The sequence below is a fragment of the Condylura cristata genome, unplaced genomic scaffold, assembly GCF_000260355.1.
Source record: "Condylura cristata isolate star-nosed mole 26May11 unplaced genomic scaffold, ConCri1.0 scaffold00001, whole genome shotgun sequence".
Classification (NCBI taxonomy): domain Eukaryota; kingdom Metazoa; phylum Chordata; class Mammalia; order Eulipotyphla; family Talpidae; genus Condylura; species Condylura cristata.
The window spans coordinates 638,378-652,035 of record NW_004567102.1 but is presented as its reverse complement, the minus strand read 5'-3'; the positions used below and the strand labels follow the sequence as shown (position 1 = coordinate 652,035).

General features: G+C 40.5%; 1 protein-coding gene across 1 annotated transcript in view; it reads left to right on the top strand.

Moving 5' to 3' along the window:
* The window catches only part of LOC101630857 (butyrophilin-like protein 2), a 14,111-nt gene extending 1,910 nt beyond the window's left edge, over positions 1–12,201 (top strand). The window contains exons 2-7 of the mRNA XM_012726130.1: positions 77–424; positions 3,552–3,833; positions 5,033–5,053; positions 7,558–7,905; positions 10,904–11,185; positions 12,077–12,201. Of these exons, the coding sequence (XP_012581584.1) occupies positions 77–424; positions 3,552–3,833; positions 5,033–5,053; positions 7,558–7,905; positions 10,904–11,185; positions 12,077–12,201 (1,406 nt within the window). The remainder of the gene's footprint in view (positions 1–76; positions 425–3,551; positions 3,834–5,032; positions 5,054–7,557; positions 7,906–10,903; positions 11,186–12,076) is intronic.
* The last annotated feature ends 1,457 nt before the right edge of the window (positions 12,202–13,658 follow it).

Sequence of the window (13,658 nt, the reverse complement as noted above, 5' to 3'; positions counted from 1 at the left end):
ACATAGAAAGCAGGCGCTTCAGTCCTCTGTCGGCATTCCCTGACACTGTGCTACATCTGTCCACGCTGTTTTGTAGATGAATTTAAAGTGATTGGTCCTGCCCATCCCACCGTGGCCAGACTGGGGGAAGACGCCATACTACCCTGCTGGCTCCTCCCCAAGAGGACGGCGAAGCCCATGGAGGTGACTTGGTATCGCTCGGAGCCCAGCACACAGGTGCTCGCGCTGCAGGACGGAGCTGAGGTGACAGAGATGCAGCTGGAGGAGTACAGAGGCCGGGTCAGGTGCATACAGGACGATATCGCTGAGGGGCGGGTGGCCCTGAAGATTGACAACGTCCAGCCATCTGATAATGGGCAATACTGGTGCCGTTTCCAAGAGGGGTACTACATTGGGGAAACAAGCTTTTTGCTCAAAGTTGCAGGTGAATACCTGGGGAAAGACTTGGGGTCTTGATGCGAGAAATAGATTAATTTGTGGCAAGCTGATAGTTGACTCTCTTTTATTCATCAAGGCAGTTCCTAATATTCCTAATATTCAGTCCTGTGTCCTGATTAATTTGAAGGCAGGTAGTTCTGAAATCTTCCGAGTAAATTCACTTATGAACAATTATCCAAAATTTAATTTAAGGTGAGTTTTGACGATACTTTATGTCACTTGAGACTGGGGTCTAAGATAAGTCTGTTGCACACTGGCCAGTGAGCCTCCATAATACCTATCATCCCTGCTTGAAACTCAAACCTGTAGTAACTGAGATGTGTAAAGGAAACGTGACACTGTTTCTTTGTGTAGTAAAGTTAGATAACTAGTGTATTATTGTAGGGGATATGAGGGCCTGGTGGTGGGTGTGCTGTGTTAAAACACTTGCAGTGTTTTAAAGTAATGGCACATTTTGTTAAATGTAATTTAACAAAAAGAACAACAGCAACACAAGAGAAAACTAGTGAAGGGATTGAAGAGATAAAGAGCAGTGTGTGCTTTTTTTGGAGATGATCATAGTTAATGTTCATGAGTTGGAGTCTCTCAGATGGTTTTGGGTGAATTCAACTTGGATGGCAAGATGAGTAGAAGCATTTATATTTACACAGTGGGAAGCAGTCAGGAAGTAGAGGATGACTGAAGAAAAGATCTGTGTTACATTAAAAAGAATCAGTATCTGAAAAGAAAAGTGCCAGTGGTTACCTGGCAGGAATAAATGCTCCATGTGCTAAACTGAAAATCTGGCAAGCCCACTTACCTTGTCAGAGAAAGTTTTCTGGATAGGTTAACATCTCTTGCTGATACCCCTGCCTGCTTACTGCTTAGGAGGCTGCTTCGCAACCATTCTATTTTTATTATTTATTTATTTATTTATTTATTTATTTTTAGAGATGGGGGGTGAGAGAGCGAGCGAGCGAGCTCTATTTTTATTTTTACAAGAATTATTCCTTTATAATAAGATTTTTATGTATTCGGTGTAGAAGAACTGGGGTACAGGAAAGAGGTATGGGGGTGAAGTAAGGGATGCAGTACAGAATGGGGAGCAGAACATACAGATCCATTGAGATACACTGCTAAGAGGAACAGTGGGTGAGATTGGAGAGGTCTGTTGGGTGATGTGGGTTAGCTCCCACCCCAGGGATTTAAACTCAGGCTGCTTTGTGGTTGTAGCACTGAGACTTAACCCCTAGGCCACCAGGGAGGTCCCTTCCTGACCTTTTTAAAAACACCCAGTGGATATGCCATGTACAGCTAGTATGTTCAAGGTGCTTCAAAAATGGATGGAAGAATTCATGTATTTCTGAGATTTGCAGGGAGCATTTGCAGCATTTCACTATGTTTGAAATAAGCCACACATTTTTGAAGCCTCTAGGTAAAATATGTGAGTCTCTTTCCTCAGTAAGTGGAAGGGACAGAAATTCCATCTATAGAAAATACAGATTCCATCTCTAGAAAATTCAAATTCTCATTTAAATTTGAGAGTTGTGCTCATACAGATTTTCATGACTATGTAAAACTAGGATTTCTGAAAAAAAAAAAAAAAAGAGTTTTCCCAGTGAATGATATATTTAAATGTGATACTCCTCATAGAATATCCCATTTCACAAGGTCCAGTTTATCTCTTTGTTGGGGACCAGCCTGAACATACAGCAGGGCAGGATCTTAGGAGGTGTGAAATGGCTTCTGCATGTGGAGACTCCAAAAAGGGGGAAGGGAAGCAGGCGTGAGGAAGTCATGGGAGTCAGTGTTGGGTGCAAGTCTTCCTGCCATTCCCTCAGCAGGTCTTTATTTATACTGTGTAGCAAGTAGTTAATTACAATCATGTGTAAGTTAAGTTAATAAGAATTCACCTTTAAAGTTCTCAAGGAAGAGGGAAACAATGCATCTTCTTCCTGACACTTTATGTTATACTAAATTATACACATTTCTGGTAACATTCATGTATATGGATGTTTAACTATAACTCAAAGGATAAGGGGTCTGGTAAAGGATGAGCTGTTAGCATAGGATTGATAGGAGTCTTAGGGAAGGAATAGATTGTGTTAGCAGAGTCATCAGTGATTGTCTAAAGAGAAACTAATGGCTAACTTAAGGTTAGCAGAGAGTAGTTAGTGATTGTTTTAGGAAAATATTGATTTAAGACTAGCAGAGAGTAGTTAGTGATTGTTTAAGAAAAAGGTAAATTAAGAGGAAGTTATACAGTCATGCATTAAGCAACATGTGTGTATGCAAGGTTAGGAACTGCTCATGAGTCCTTATGCCCTGGGAGTCTTATATGAGGTTTGCTTTTTGTCCCAAAAGACTGGTGAAGTTTCCCACAAGTCTTTATGCCCTCGGGTTCTTATATCTCCCTGGCTTGCCCTTTGTCTCAGGAGACAGGAATTTTATGCCCTGGGTTAGTGCCTGCTTGCCTGGGCCAGGCAGCCACCGTATGAGGCTACGACAATCCAGTTATAAGCTGATGGTATATTTTTGATATTATGATTATACAAAAAGGGAGGTCATAACATTAACTAGCAGTGGAAATTCTGATTTTTCAGAGATTTTACCTTCTGCCTGGAATTTGTCAGATGACAGAAGTTGCATAGCTTGTGTCATCTCTTGGCATCTCCAACCCAGCCACCCACAAAAGAAATGGGAAGAACAAGTCTGACTTCATATTAAATTTTCTGTTTAAGGAAGAGTCACAATATCATCCCAAATGCCAGATGAATGACTGATACAGATAATATTGAAGAAAAAGCTGGATTCATGGGGGATTAAAAGAGTAAATCATTACACATCTTATTTGCAGTACTAAAGGCATAAACACACAATATCATTAAGCTTCTTTCTTTTTATTGTTCACTTGGATTTGAAACAAGTACTGTTTTGATGTTAGTATTTACAGATCCAAAGGGGAACAGAAAGTGCATTTGAACCCCAATTGAAATGGGAAGAAGACTTTGGGCCACCCTTTTCTCTCCTGTCCCTTGATCTCTTCTCCTCTCCCTGTGAACAGTGCAATTGGGATCTGGTATCTGTGATTTCTGCCTATGGATTCTGGGTCTCAGGGCTGTGTCTTCCCACAGGTCTGGGATCTTCCCCTGACATCCACATGGAGGGGTCCGCAGGAAGTGCAGCCCAGGTAGTGTGCACTGCAAAAGGCTGGTTCCCAGAACCCCAGGTTTATTGGGAGGATGTCACAGGAGAGAGGCTGCTGACTCTCTCTGAGCATCACATCCAAGATGAAGATGGCTTGTTCTATGTGGAAGCCTCTCTTATGGTTAATGCTGCTTCTGTAGGGACAGTGTCGTGCTTCATCCACAACCACATCCTCACAGAGGAGAAGAGTTCAGCCATCTCCATCCCAGGTCAGTGCTCTGCCTCTCAGGCAAGGCCCTCAGGTTTATTAGCTCAGGTGCCAGGGATCATTCCATAGCACCTAGTATACTGTTATCAAGGAAAATCTCCAATACTTAGTAATATGTATTAATGGCCATAAAATATTTGTATATATTTGTATATATCAAATGTGTGTGTGTATGTATGATATACACACATACACATTGGTTGAATGGTATTTCATTTATTTTCAAGCTCTGCCTTGTCTTCTTGTTTTCTTTTCTTTGCAGACAAGCATGCATCAGAAGAAATATTAAAACTATATTCTTTCTAGTGTAATATTTTCCTAGACTATATTCTACCAAATGTTTGTAGGAGCATATCATATGAACATAGTCAGAAACACTGTTTAGATATCATCTTAATTATGGTCTTATTGGTAAATAGCAACAAAGACAACAACCAAACCAATCAATTCAGCATTGGTGGTAGTGTCTTATGCTAATAAAAATTATAGCATTGATGAAAAAATGACATTTTAATGGCTAAAACAAAATCAATGCTTATATTAGGATTAAGGTTATATCTTTCCATCCATCCACACTTCTCTTTCTCTCATCTATGTAGGTATGTATGTATTTACCTATCTATATAACTACCTATTATCTATCTATTTTTATCATCATTATAATTATTTACAGACATTTCTAATCATATAAAGATTATTGCCTTTAAATAGCATTGGATTTTGAGACCCCTCTATATTTAGCTATAAAGTAGATAATTTTATTCATATAAATGGGTATATGAATAAATTTAAAATTATATGAGAAGGTTAAAGGAGTAAAATTTTATTTATTTGTGTGTATGTATTTTATTTCCAATTTGGAATTATAGGTAAAAATTGTCTATGCCCATATATTTTATACTCTCCATGCATTTATAAAAATAACATGCATTATTTGTATAAGATAGGTAAATGTCAATATGCTATATATCAGCCGAAACAGAACCATGGATGATAGAACTGGATCACTTTTGCTGTTTAGAGAAATGATTTATTAGTTGATCCTAGGGGAAAGCTTTAGTTATTTTTCTGCATTTAATTTCTTTTTGATAAATTGAACTTTCCAATCACATGTAGAACCTGCCTTTTTTTTTTTTTTAAATTTTCTCTCCTTTCTTTTTAGCCAAATTCCTAAATAAGCTTTTCTCATTCTTTTCTCAGAGAAACTCCAGAATGAGCTTGGTAAGTAGCGGCGGCAGCTCACCAGCCTCAGTGCTAGGAGGCGATGCTCCAGGGACAGAGCAGCAGCCACCCCTCATGACACTGAGGAGAAATTGAGGCGTGGCCTCCCAAGTATCACGTTCTCTTAGTACCAGGGACCACCAAGCCCAGGCCTCCACGCCTCCACAGCTCCTTTGCACAGTGTAACTTGCACACTCACAGGGCTCCCATGAAGCTCAGTGGGCGCCTCTACGGGGCACAGACATAATCTCTGCCTTTGTGGAGGGAGGGACAGGCCTGCCTTTGGAGGACATAGGATGGCACGGGCCAGCTGCCCGACTCTGGATACCCCTATGAAGCAGTTCCAGGTGAGGGCAGTGCAGCCATGATGACCGGGAATCCTCACCCATGCCCTGTTTTCACTGTGATGTCCCACCTGCATCTCACTCACTCAGGCTGGGAAGCAGCTGTGGCCTCATGGAGCAGTTTGGAACCTGGACATGGGCCATTTTTTTTTTTTAACTTAACAGTTGGAGTGCTTGTAATATATTAGTGCAATTAAGATAACCTTAAAAAAAGAGGCTTAAAAAGTAACCAGGTGATGTTTGAGTCTGTCAGTTTCTCTTTGAACTTTTTATCAGCTTCCTTTTTCCTGTGACCTCCTCTCCCAGCCCAAGACCACCAGCATGAACTTGTATGGCTGCTTCCATCAGCACCCTGAGTCCCTCACATCATCTGTTACAGGATTGTGTGTGTGTGCAGACATGAGCATGGTGTGCACGTTAGTGAACTTCAGCACACTTTGCAGTCTATGTAGGAATTTTGGAGGAAAATCAATGTGGCAAGCACACCCTGCCCTCTGGCAGAGTCTAGTGTGATACCTTTGATCACATCAGCCTTATAATAAAGGGAAGCACCTCAGGAAGGGAAAAGTTCACTAATGTGCACACCATGCATAGTCTGAAGAGGGCTGCCCCTCTGTATATACTTCTAGAGAATTGGGATGGCATCTGTTCCTGATCAGAAGGATACACTAACCAGAGCTGGTTAGTTACAGATCAGAAAGTCAAGCCAGTTTGGGGCCAGCTGAAACATGTCTCTGTCCCTCAGGAAGATTTTAGGTTAAGAGTCACACCTCAGAGTTATTGACCCACATGGCAGGCCTTGAGGACTCAGCACAGAAAATACATTCCTCTGTCCTCTTATTCCTGGGTTAGCTGACCTCCTGGGACCTCAGTAAAACTGGAAGAAACAACAGAGTTTCCTTAGGATCCTGTTGGTTGGGGGAGGGGCGCTGTGCCTTGGAGCTGTGAGGGCTGATGGTGATAAGGAGAAAGGGAGCTTCTCTGCTGCTTCTGTATTAATCTCATGAAACAGAACTCAAGGGTGAGACTCACTGCAAAGAGCTGATCACAACCCCAGCAGGCGACATCCCAGCTCCTACCCTGGCAAATTATGTCAGTGGTTTATAAAGATAGTGACTTTTTAAAAAACACATATTAAATGTACCTGCCAACTGCCTTACAGGTATTTTTTTTGTTTCAATAATTATAATGGTTAATAGATTTATTTTCATTTCACAGTTGGGAAACAATCCTTAGAGACATGTGGTTTGATGAAGCCACTAAGACAGGGTGATATTTGCCTTCCAATTAGTGTCAGACTTAAGTCCAAGTTTATAATAAATTATATGTGAGCTTATAGGATCATTGGTTTCTATTTTTCTCATCTTTAAAGTGAATGTGTGGTATCTTTACTATGTTGTCAGAATCAGAGTCTAGATATGATAATACATGATGTGATATGACATAATAGAATAAACTATAGGAAGTGAGAGTCCACACTGATTGAAAGAGGATTATATGATATGATGGGAAGAGTATTAGATTTCAGGGAATTACTGTTGAATTCCTTGTACTTCATACTCAGAAAAGGTTTAATTTCTCAATGAAAAATTTGGAAGATATTTCAATATCACACATCAAAAACTCAAAAATAAAGTAAGCCAATAAGTGTGGTCACTGTCTGTGTGAAAGGGTTATGTGACTCACTTATACCACTTGGTTGTCCAAGCTCTTTGTATAGTTTGTGTGTAACTCCAGACAACCTTATGATTTTTGAGTGATAGTTGTGGTTATACTTTGTGAGCAGGAGACATGAACAGATTAAGTAGTTTAAGCTCATGCAGATTTGAAGTGATAAAGTGGTAAATTCATTCTGGGAGTTTTAATGGCAAAATTATTTTCTTATTGGGGTATAAACTGAATAAAACTAAAGGTAGGACCAGCTGTGAATTATTTTTTAAGCCATCATACAACATGGGATCATACCTTTATTCAGGGACAACTTCTACCATCATCCCACCCAAACCTCCCCTTCTACAAAATTCTACAAAGGGTGACTGTTAGTCTTACTGCTCCCCTGGGCTGCTTCCTCATGTCTAAACTCTACCGCAGATGTTCTACTGATGGAACTATTTGCTCTATTTTGATATTTTCATTGGATTTTACCTGTATATTTAACAGCTTCCTTAAAAGTGACTGGACCTTCAGAGCCCATCCTGGTCAGAGTGGGAGAAGACATACAGCTAAACTGTTCCCTGACCCCCAGGGCAAATGCCCAGAGCATGGAGGTGAGGTGGGTCCGATCCCACCGTTACCCTGCTGTGTATGTGTACATGGACGGGGACTATGTGGCTGGAGAGCAGATGGCAGAATACAGAGGACGGACTGCCTTGGTGACCAAAGCCCTCGATGAGGGGACAGTGACCCTGCAGATACAGGAAGCCAGAACTTCAGATGACGGGTGGTACCGGTGCCTCTTTGAAAAAGATGGTGTCTACCAGGAGGCCAGTTTGGATGTGAAGATAATAGGTAAAGTTTCTGGATAGATGCCTTGAATTCTATATTTGTTCTCATTGTTTTATTTATTTATATTTTTTCTTTGATGACTACTTGCATTGTGATTACTATTTTGAAAGTATTTTTATTGATTTAATGCTACTTTACACCATTGTTTATATTTTGGAAGTATAGGTTCCCACCTCCAGCGATGTTGTCATCGCTGGCACGCCCACCACCAAACCCCACTAGTTCACCAACACAGTCCATTGTGCTCACCCATAGTGTGTTTACCCCTCCTTCCCCCTACCCCTCTGAATGCCTCAGTTCTACAGTCAACTTGCAAGAGTTAGTTTTTGTGTTGGCTTTATCTGAGCCTGTGTCTGGTTTCTCTGTATTCCACATTTAAGTGACATCAACATCATCTGGTATTTGTAATTATTTTTTTTCCTTCAAATTTTACTTACCACAGTCCCTGCAAGCTCCTTCCTGTTTGCAGCAAATGCATGTATTTCATATTTTTGGATTACTTAGTAGTATTCCATCCACTCTATACATTTTTCATCCACTCACATGTTTTTGGGCATTTTTGTTGTTTCTGTATCTGGCTATTGTAAATAGTCTCCTATAAACAGGTTTCCTTTTGAATTAGTGTTTTTGTTATTTGGGTAGATACCTAGGAGTCAATTACTGGGTCACATGTGTTGTAAGGAACCTCCACACAGCTTTCCATAGTAGCTGGACTAGCGGCCATTGCTGCCAGCAGTGTAAGAAGATTCCTTCTTCACCATATCCTTGCTAACATTTGTTGTTTCTTGCTTGCTTGCTTGCTTTATTTATTATTTATTGATATGCATCATTCTCACAGGTGTGAGGTGGCATCTCATTGTGGTTATGGTTTGCATATCTTTGATTATAAGTGATATTGAGCTTTTTTTCATATGCCTTTGGTCCTTCACACTTGTTCTCTGGAGAAATACCTTTTTAGCTCTTCTGCCCATTTTTTGGGTTGTTTGCTTGTTTTTTTTTTTTTTTGTTGTTGATTGTGTAAGCTCCTTGTAGATCTTTGATATCAGTTCCTTATAAGATGTATGGTGTGCAAAGTTTTCTACCAATATGTAGGATGTCTCTTTGTTTTGGTTGCTGTCTCTTTTGCTGTACAGAAGATTTTGAATTTGATGTAGTCCTGGCTGTTTTTCTTCTCCTTTGTTTTACTGTCTTTTGGAGATGAGTCCTTAAAGATGTTTCAGAGATTTATGTCATGGAGTGTTTTGCCTATGTTTTCTTCTATATATTTAATGGTTTAGGACTAGGTATAAATCTTTTATCCATTTTGAGTTGATTTTTGTGTATGGTTCTAGGTAATAATTTAGTTCTATTCTCTTGTATTTACTGATGAAACTTTCCTTGTTTCAGTGTATATTTTTGCTCCATTATCATAGTTTAGTTGACCATGTATATGTGATTTTATTTGTGGATATTCAGTTTAATTTCATTGGTTTGTATGTCTGTTTTTGTTCAGTACTTACATCATGAATAGTTTTGCCTATGTTTTCTTCTATGTATGTTATGATTTCAGTTCTTATATCCTAGTCTTTCATCCATTTTGAATTAATTTTTGTGTATGACATAAGCTGGTTTCATTCTTTTGCATATGATTTTCTGTTTCCCCCAACATCATTTGTTGAAGATGATTTTCTTGTTCCAGTGTATGTTCTTGGCTCATTTGTTATATAATAACTGTCCATATAGTTGTAGGCATTTCTGAGTTCTTGTTTCACTTGCTAGTTCCCAGAATATTTCCTTGGAATATAAAATTTTCTTTTTAAAATTATTTATTTATTTTTATTTATGCACTCAAGAACTGGGTTGTAGACCAGAGGTGTGGGGGTGAGAGGATTCACCAGAGACAAAGAGGGCATCTACTGAGTGGATTTAAAGAACTGATCTATTGAAATACACTGCTGAGGGGAGCAATAGGGTTGGGGGAGGGAGCAAGAGAGGTCCGCTGTATCATGTAGGTCAACTCCCTGGCTGGGGATCAGACTGATACTGCAGTGGCTAGTGATAACTTGATAGCACTGAGACTTTAAACCCTGCACAACCAGGGAGGCCCATGGAATCTGAACTTTTCTAAATATTCATTTTCCCATCCAATTTAAATTGCACCCTCCAACATGCCACAATTTCCATGGATACTTAGAGTCCACAAACTCAAATAGACTAGATTTAATTTTGGGAGTATAGAATTTATATCCTTCCCAGGATCTCCATAAAGTAACCAGATATTTAGTGAAATCTGAGAATTTTGACTCCACAGCTTTATATACGACTTACTATTTTAGTACTATTAATTTTTTTTGGAAATGTGAAATTACTAGGAAGTATAATGACTTGAACTTGAGTCACAGTAAAATAAAAAATCATAGATATGTCTTATTCACAGGATGGAGAGCGAAGTTGCCCCCTGGATCATCATAACTCACTGTCTTTATTTGTAAGTTTCAGGTGATTTTCAAGGTTAGGAAGTACCTTTGAGAAAAACACCAAAATCTTAGATAATTTACTTTTTTCTCCAATTTATTGTCCATGTTAATAAACATATTTAACAAATACCTACTGGAGAATATGTTAAGAAGTTAATGGACTTCATTTTTTTTTTTCACCACTGGACAACCATATTTACAAGATTTTGATCTTTGAGACTACTATCTCATTCGTTTCATCCTGGCCAAGATGACCTGGTCAAACTCATTTTGCTTTCAGGTGTAGAAGAAACACACTGGATTTGAAAATGATTTTATACCCCATAGTGTGATTTTTGGGAACACAAAAAAATAAAAATAAAATATTAAGCAAACAAAACAAGAAAATCCTCCAATTAGTCTCATCCTTCAGTGGATTGTAATTCCTCCATTAGCTTTGCTTTCTTCCCCAAGTCTCTGAATCCCCCTCTTTCTTCCCAGTGAAGTCACTGACTAAATGACCATTTCCAGAGATCCTAGTTTCATTCCTTGATCTTGTTCCCCAGCTGTGGGTTCATCCCCACGGATTACCATGGAGGGACTGGAGGAAGGAGGATCACAGCTGGTGTGTACTTCAGAAGGATGGTTCCCACAGCCTCATGTGCAGTGGAGGGACCAGAAAGGGGAGACTGTGCATTTGTCTTCAGAGGTCCTGACTCAAGACAGCCATGGGCTGTTTCAGGTGGAGACACGCCTGGTCCTTAAAGACAGGTCTGTTGTCAATATGACCTGCTCCATTAGCAACCCTCTCATTGGTGAAGAGAAAATGACAACTTTTCTTTCCTCAGGTTAGTGATTACCATGTGTTCCTCTCAAATTTGGGAAATAAATGTGAAGACCAACCAAGATCTATCATTTTATTGCTCTTCTTTCTTTTTCATTTTCTTCTCTCAGATGAGGTCTGTTACTCTCGTGAATTTTTGGGATACCTACAAATCCTAGTCATCTGAATTTCTCCTTGACATCCTCAACTAAAGTGCTAAGACTACAATTTTTTATAAAGATTTATTTATTTATGCATACAGAACTGGGGTACAGGCCAGAGGTGCAGGGGCAGTGAGAGGATTCACCAGAGACAGAGTGGGGAGCAGAACAGGCAGCTGGATGAAGTACACTGATGAGTGGAGCAGCGGGCGGGTCAGGAGAGGTCTGCTGTGCCCTGTGGCTCATTTCAGGGTGGGGATCGAACTCATGCTGAAGTGTAAGTTTTAGCCTCTCAGTGCTGTGCTTCAACCCACTGTGCAACCAGGGAGGGCTCAAGACTACATTTTTATACATTAAATTGTAAGAATGACAATACAGTCATGATATCTGCATACTATTATGTTTTACTGTGATGTCAAAAGTTTGTCATTCTTTTTTTCCCAGTGGTGGATTTTTCTTCTGAGTTAGAAATTAACTTCTTTCAATTCCATCTCTATGGCTGTGGACTGGGTGATTTTATCCCTTTGCCACTTGTTATTCTGGTGATTATAATGATACAATTGGAGAAAAAAAGTGGGGAAATGTGTGTGTATGTGTGTGTATATATATATATATAAGAGTGCCTGTCTCTGTTATGTGTGTATTTTTTTTCTTTTTTTTTTCTCTCCCCCCTCCCCTGCACCCAGTGGGGGTGTCCTCTGCTGCAGTGGGGGTCCCTTGCCCTGACTCTCATGCTTCCGGCTGGTCTGTTCGAGCCATCGTCACCACTATCATGGTGCTTGTCATCGTCATCATCGTGGTCCTGATCCTGCCTAAGATCTACAAAAGGTATGGGATGCCGGGGCTTTGGGGCTGGTGTCTGCCAGTGTCAGACAAATGAGAACTAACTCTGTGGGTGCCTGTCACGTGCCCAGTCGCCCACCAGAGGGTCCAGCGCTGCAGGCTTCCTTTTGATATTTATTCTGCTAGAGAAACTTCATGCTGACCAAATATTTTTGGAGTTGGAGAAATAGTTTTGAAGTACAGTGATGATGATGATGAGGTTGTAGGTTGAGTGCGGGGTCCTTGGACTTACTCTGGGAAAGATTTCTCCAGAGCTCCCCTTTCAGTGGCATGAGGCGAGATTCTCCACAACACAGACATGCCAGATATATTTAAGGAGCAGGTTTGTTAAAAAGGGGGCAGAAAAGAGAAGGGCACTTGCATAGACGCAAGTGGACAGGAAAAGCTTCCCTGAAAGGGACAGTTTTGCTGAGAGAGGTCTGCAAGGTTGCAGGCAGGCGCCTTAGGAGAGCGGCCTCTGCTGAGGGAGGTCAGCACAGAAAAACCCCCGGCAGGTGCAGGTCTCAGGCAGGCAGGAGGCTGCTGCCCTGCTGAGGGAGAGAGTGGGGTGAAAGGACACCTGCACAGTCACAGATGGGCAGAGTTCTGCCTATGTGCATATTTTTTATGTGTGTGTATATGTGTGTGTATATTCCAGAGACGCTAGGAATAAAACTTCTAGTCTTTACACAGCTTATGCAGAGCAGAGAGAAATAGACCAGTTTCTTTGATCTCACCTTTTCCCCAGGCCAAGAAAACTTAGGTTGAAAGGACAGTCCTGAAAATTTCCCAGTTTTATAATTTAACAATATTCTGTGAATTTTATTTTAGATCACAGTCGACGGACGGTTCTTTTACTACTTGTTCTATGTGTGGTAAACCTATCACAGGAGTCTATATAAAGGCACGTTATGTAAACTGAAGGAATGTGCAGCACACTTGGTTGTGGAAACCTTATGTACACATTTCCTCTCTCCCTTTTCAGCAGTCACACTTGGGAGGCATCTAGTGACTATTCAATAATTCATGACATGTGAGAGTCCACGACTTACACTGTGTAACCCAGTGTCAGTGTTGAATGAGATTAGAATTTATAGTGACAATAGAATCAAAGGACTAAAAATGAATAATTTGATCACTTAAGATATATTCCTAAGTGATATAGGTGAGAGAGAAGTGGTGGGGTTGGGGGGAAGATCATGGCATAGCCATGCTGGCTTAAGGCTGAGAACTGAGACTTATCTGAAGTTCTGTTGGCTTGAACAGATTGCTGAGATCTTTAAAAATATGGTTCTGGGCCCTCCCTGGTGGTGCAGTGGGTTAAAGCACAGTACTAAAAAGCTAAAGTTCATATGAGTTCTATCCCTGCCTACCCCGGAGGTGATCAGCTGATATCTCCTGACTGCTTGCTGCTCCCTTCAGCAGTGTACTTCATCCATCTGCCTGTTCTGCTCCCCACTCTGTCTCTGGTGAATCCTCTCACTGCCCCTGCACCTCTGGCCTGTACCCCAGTTC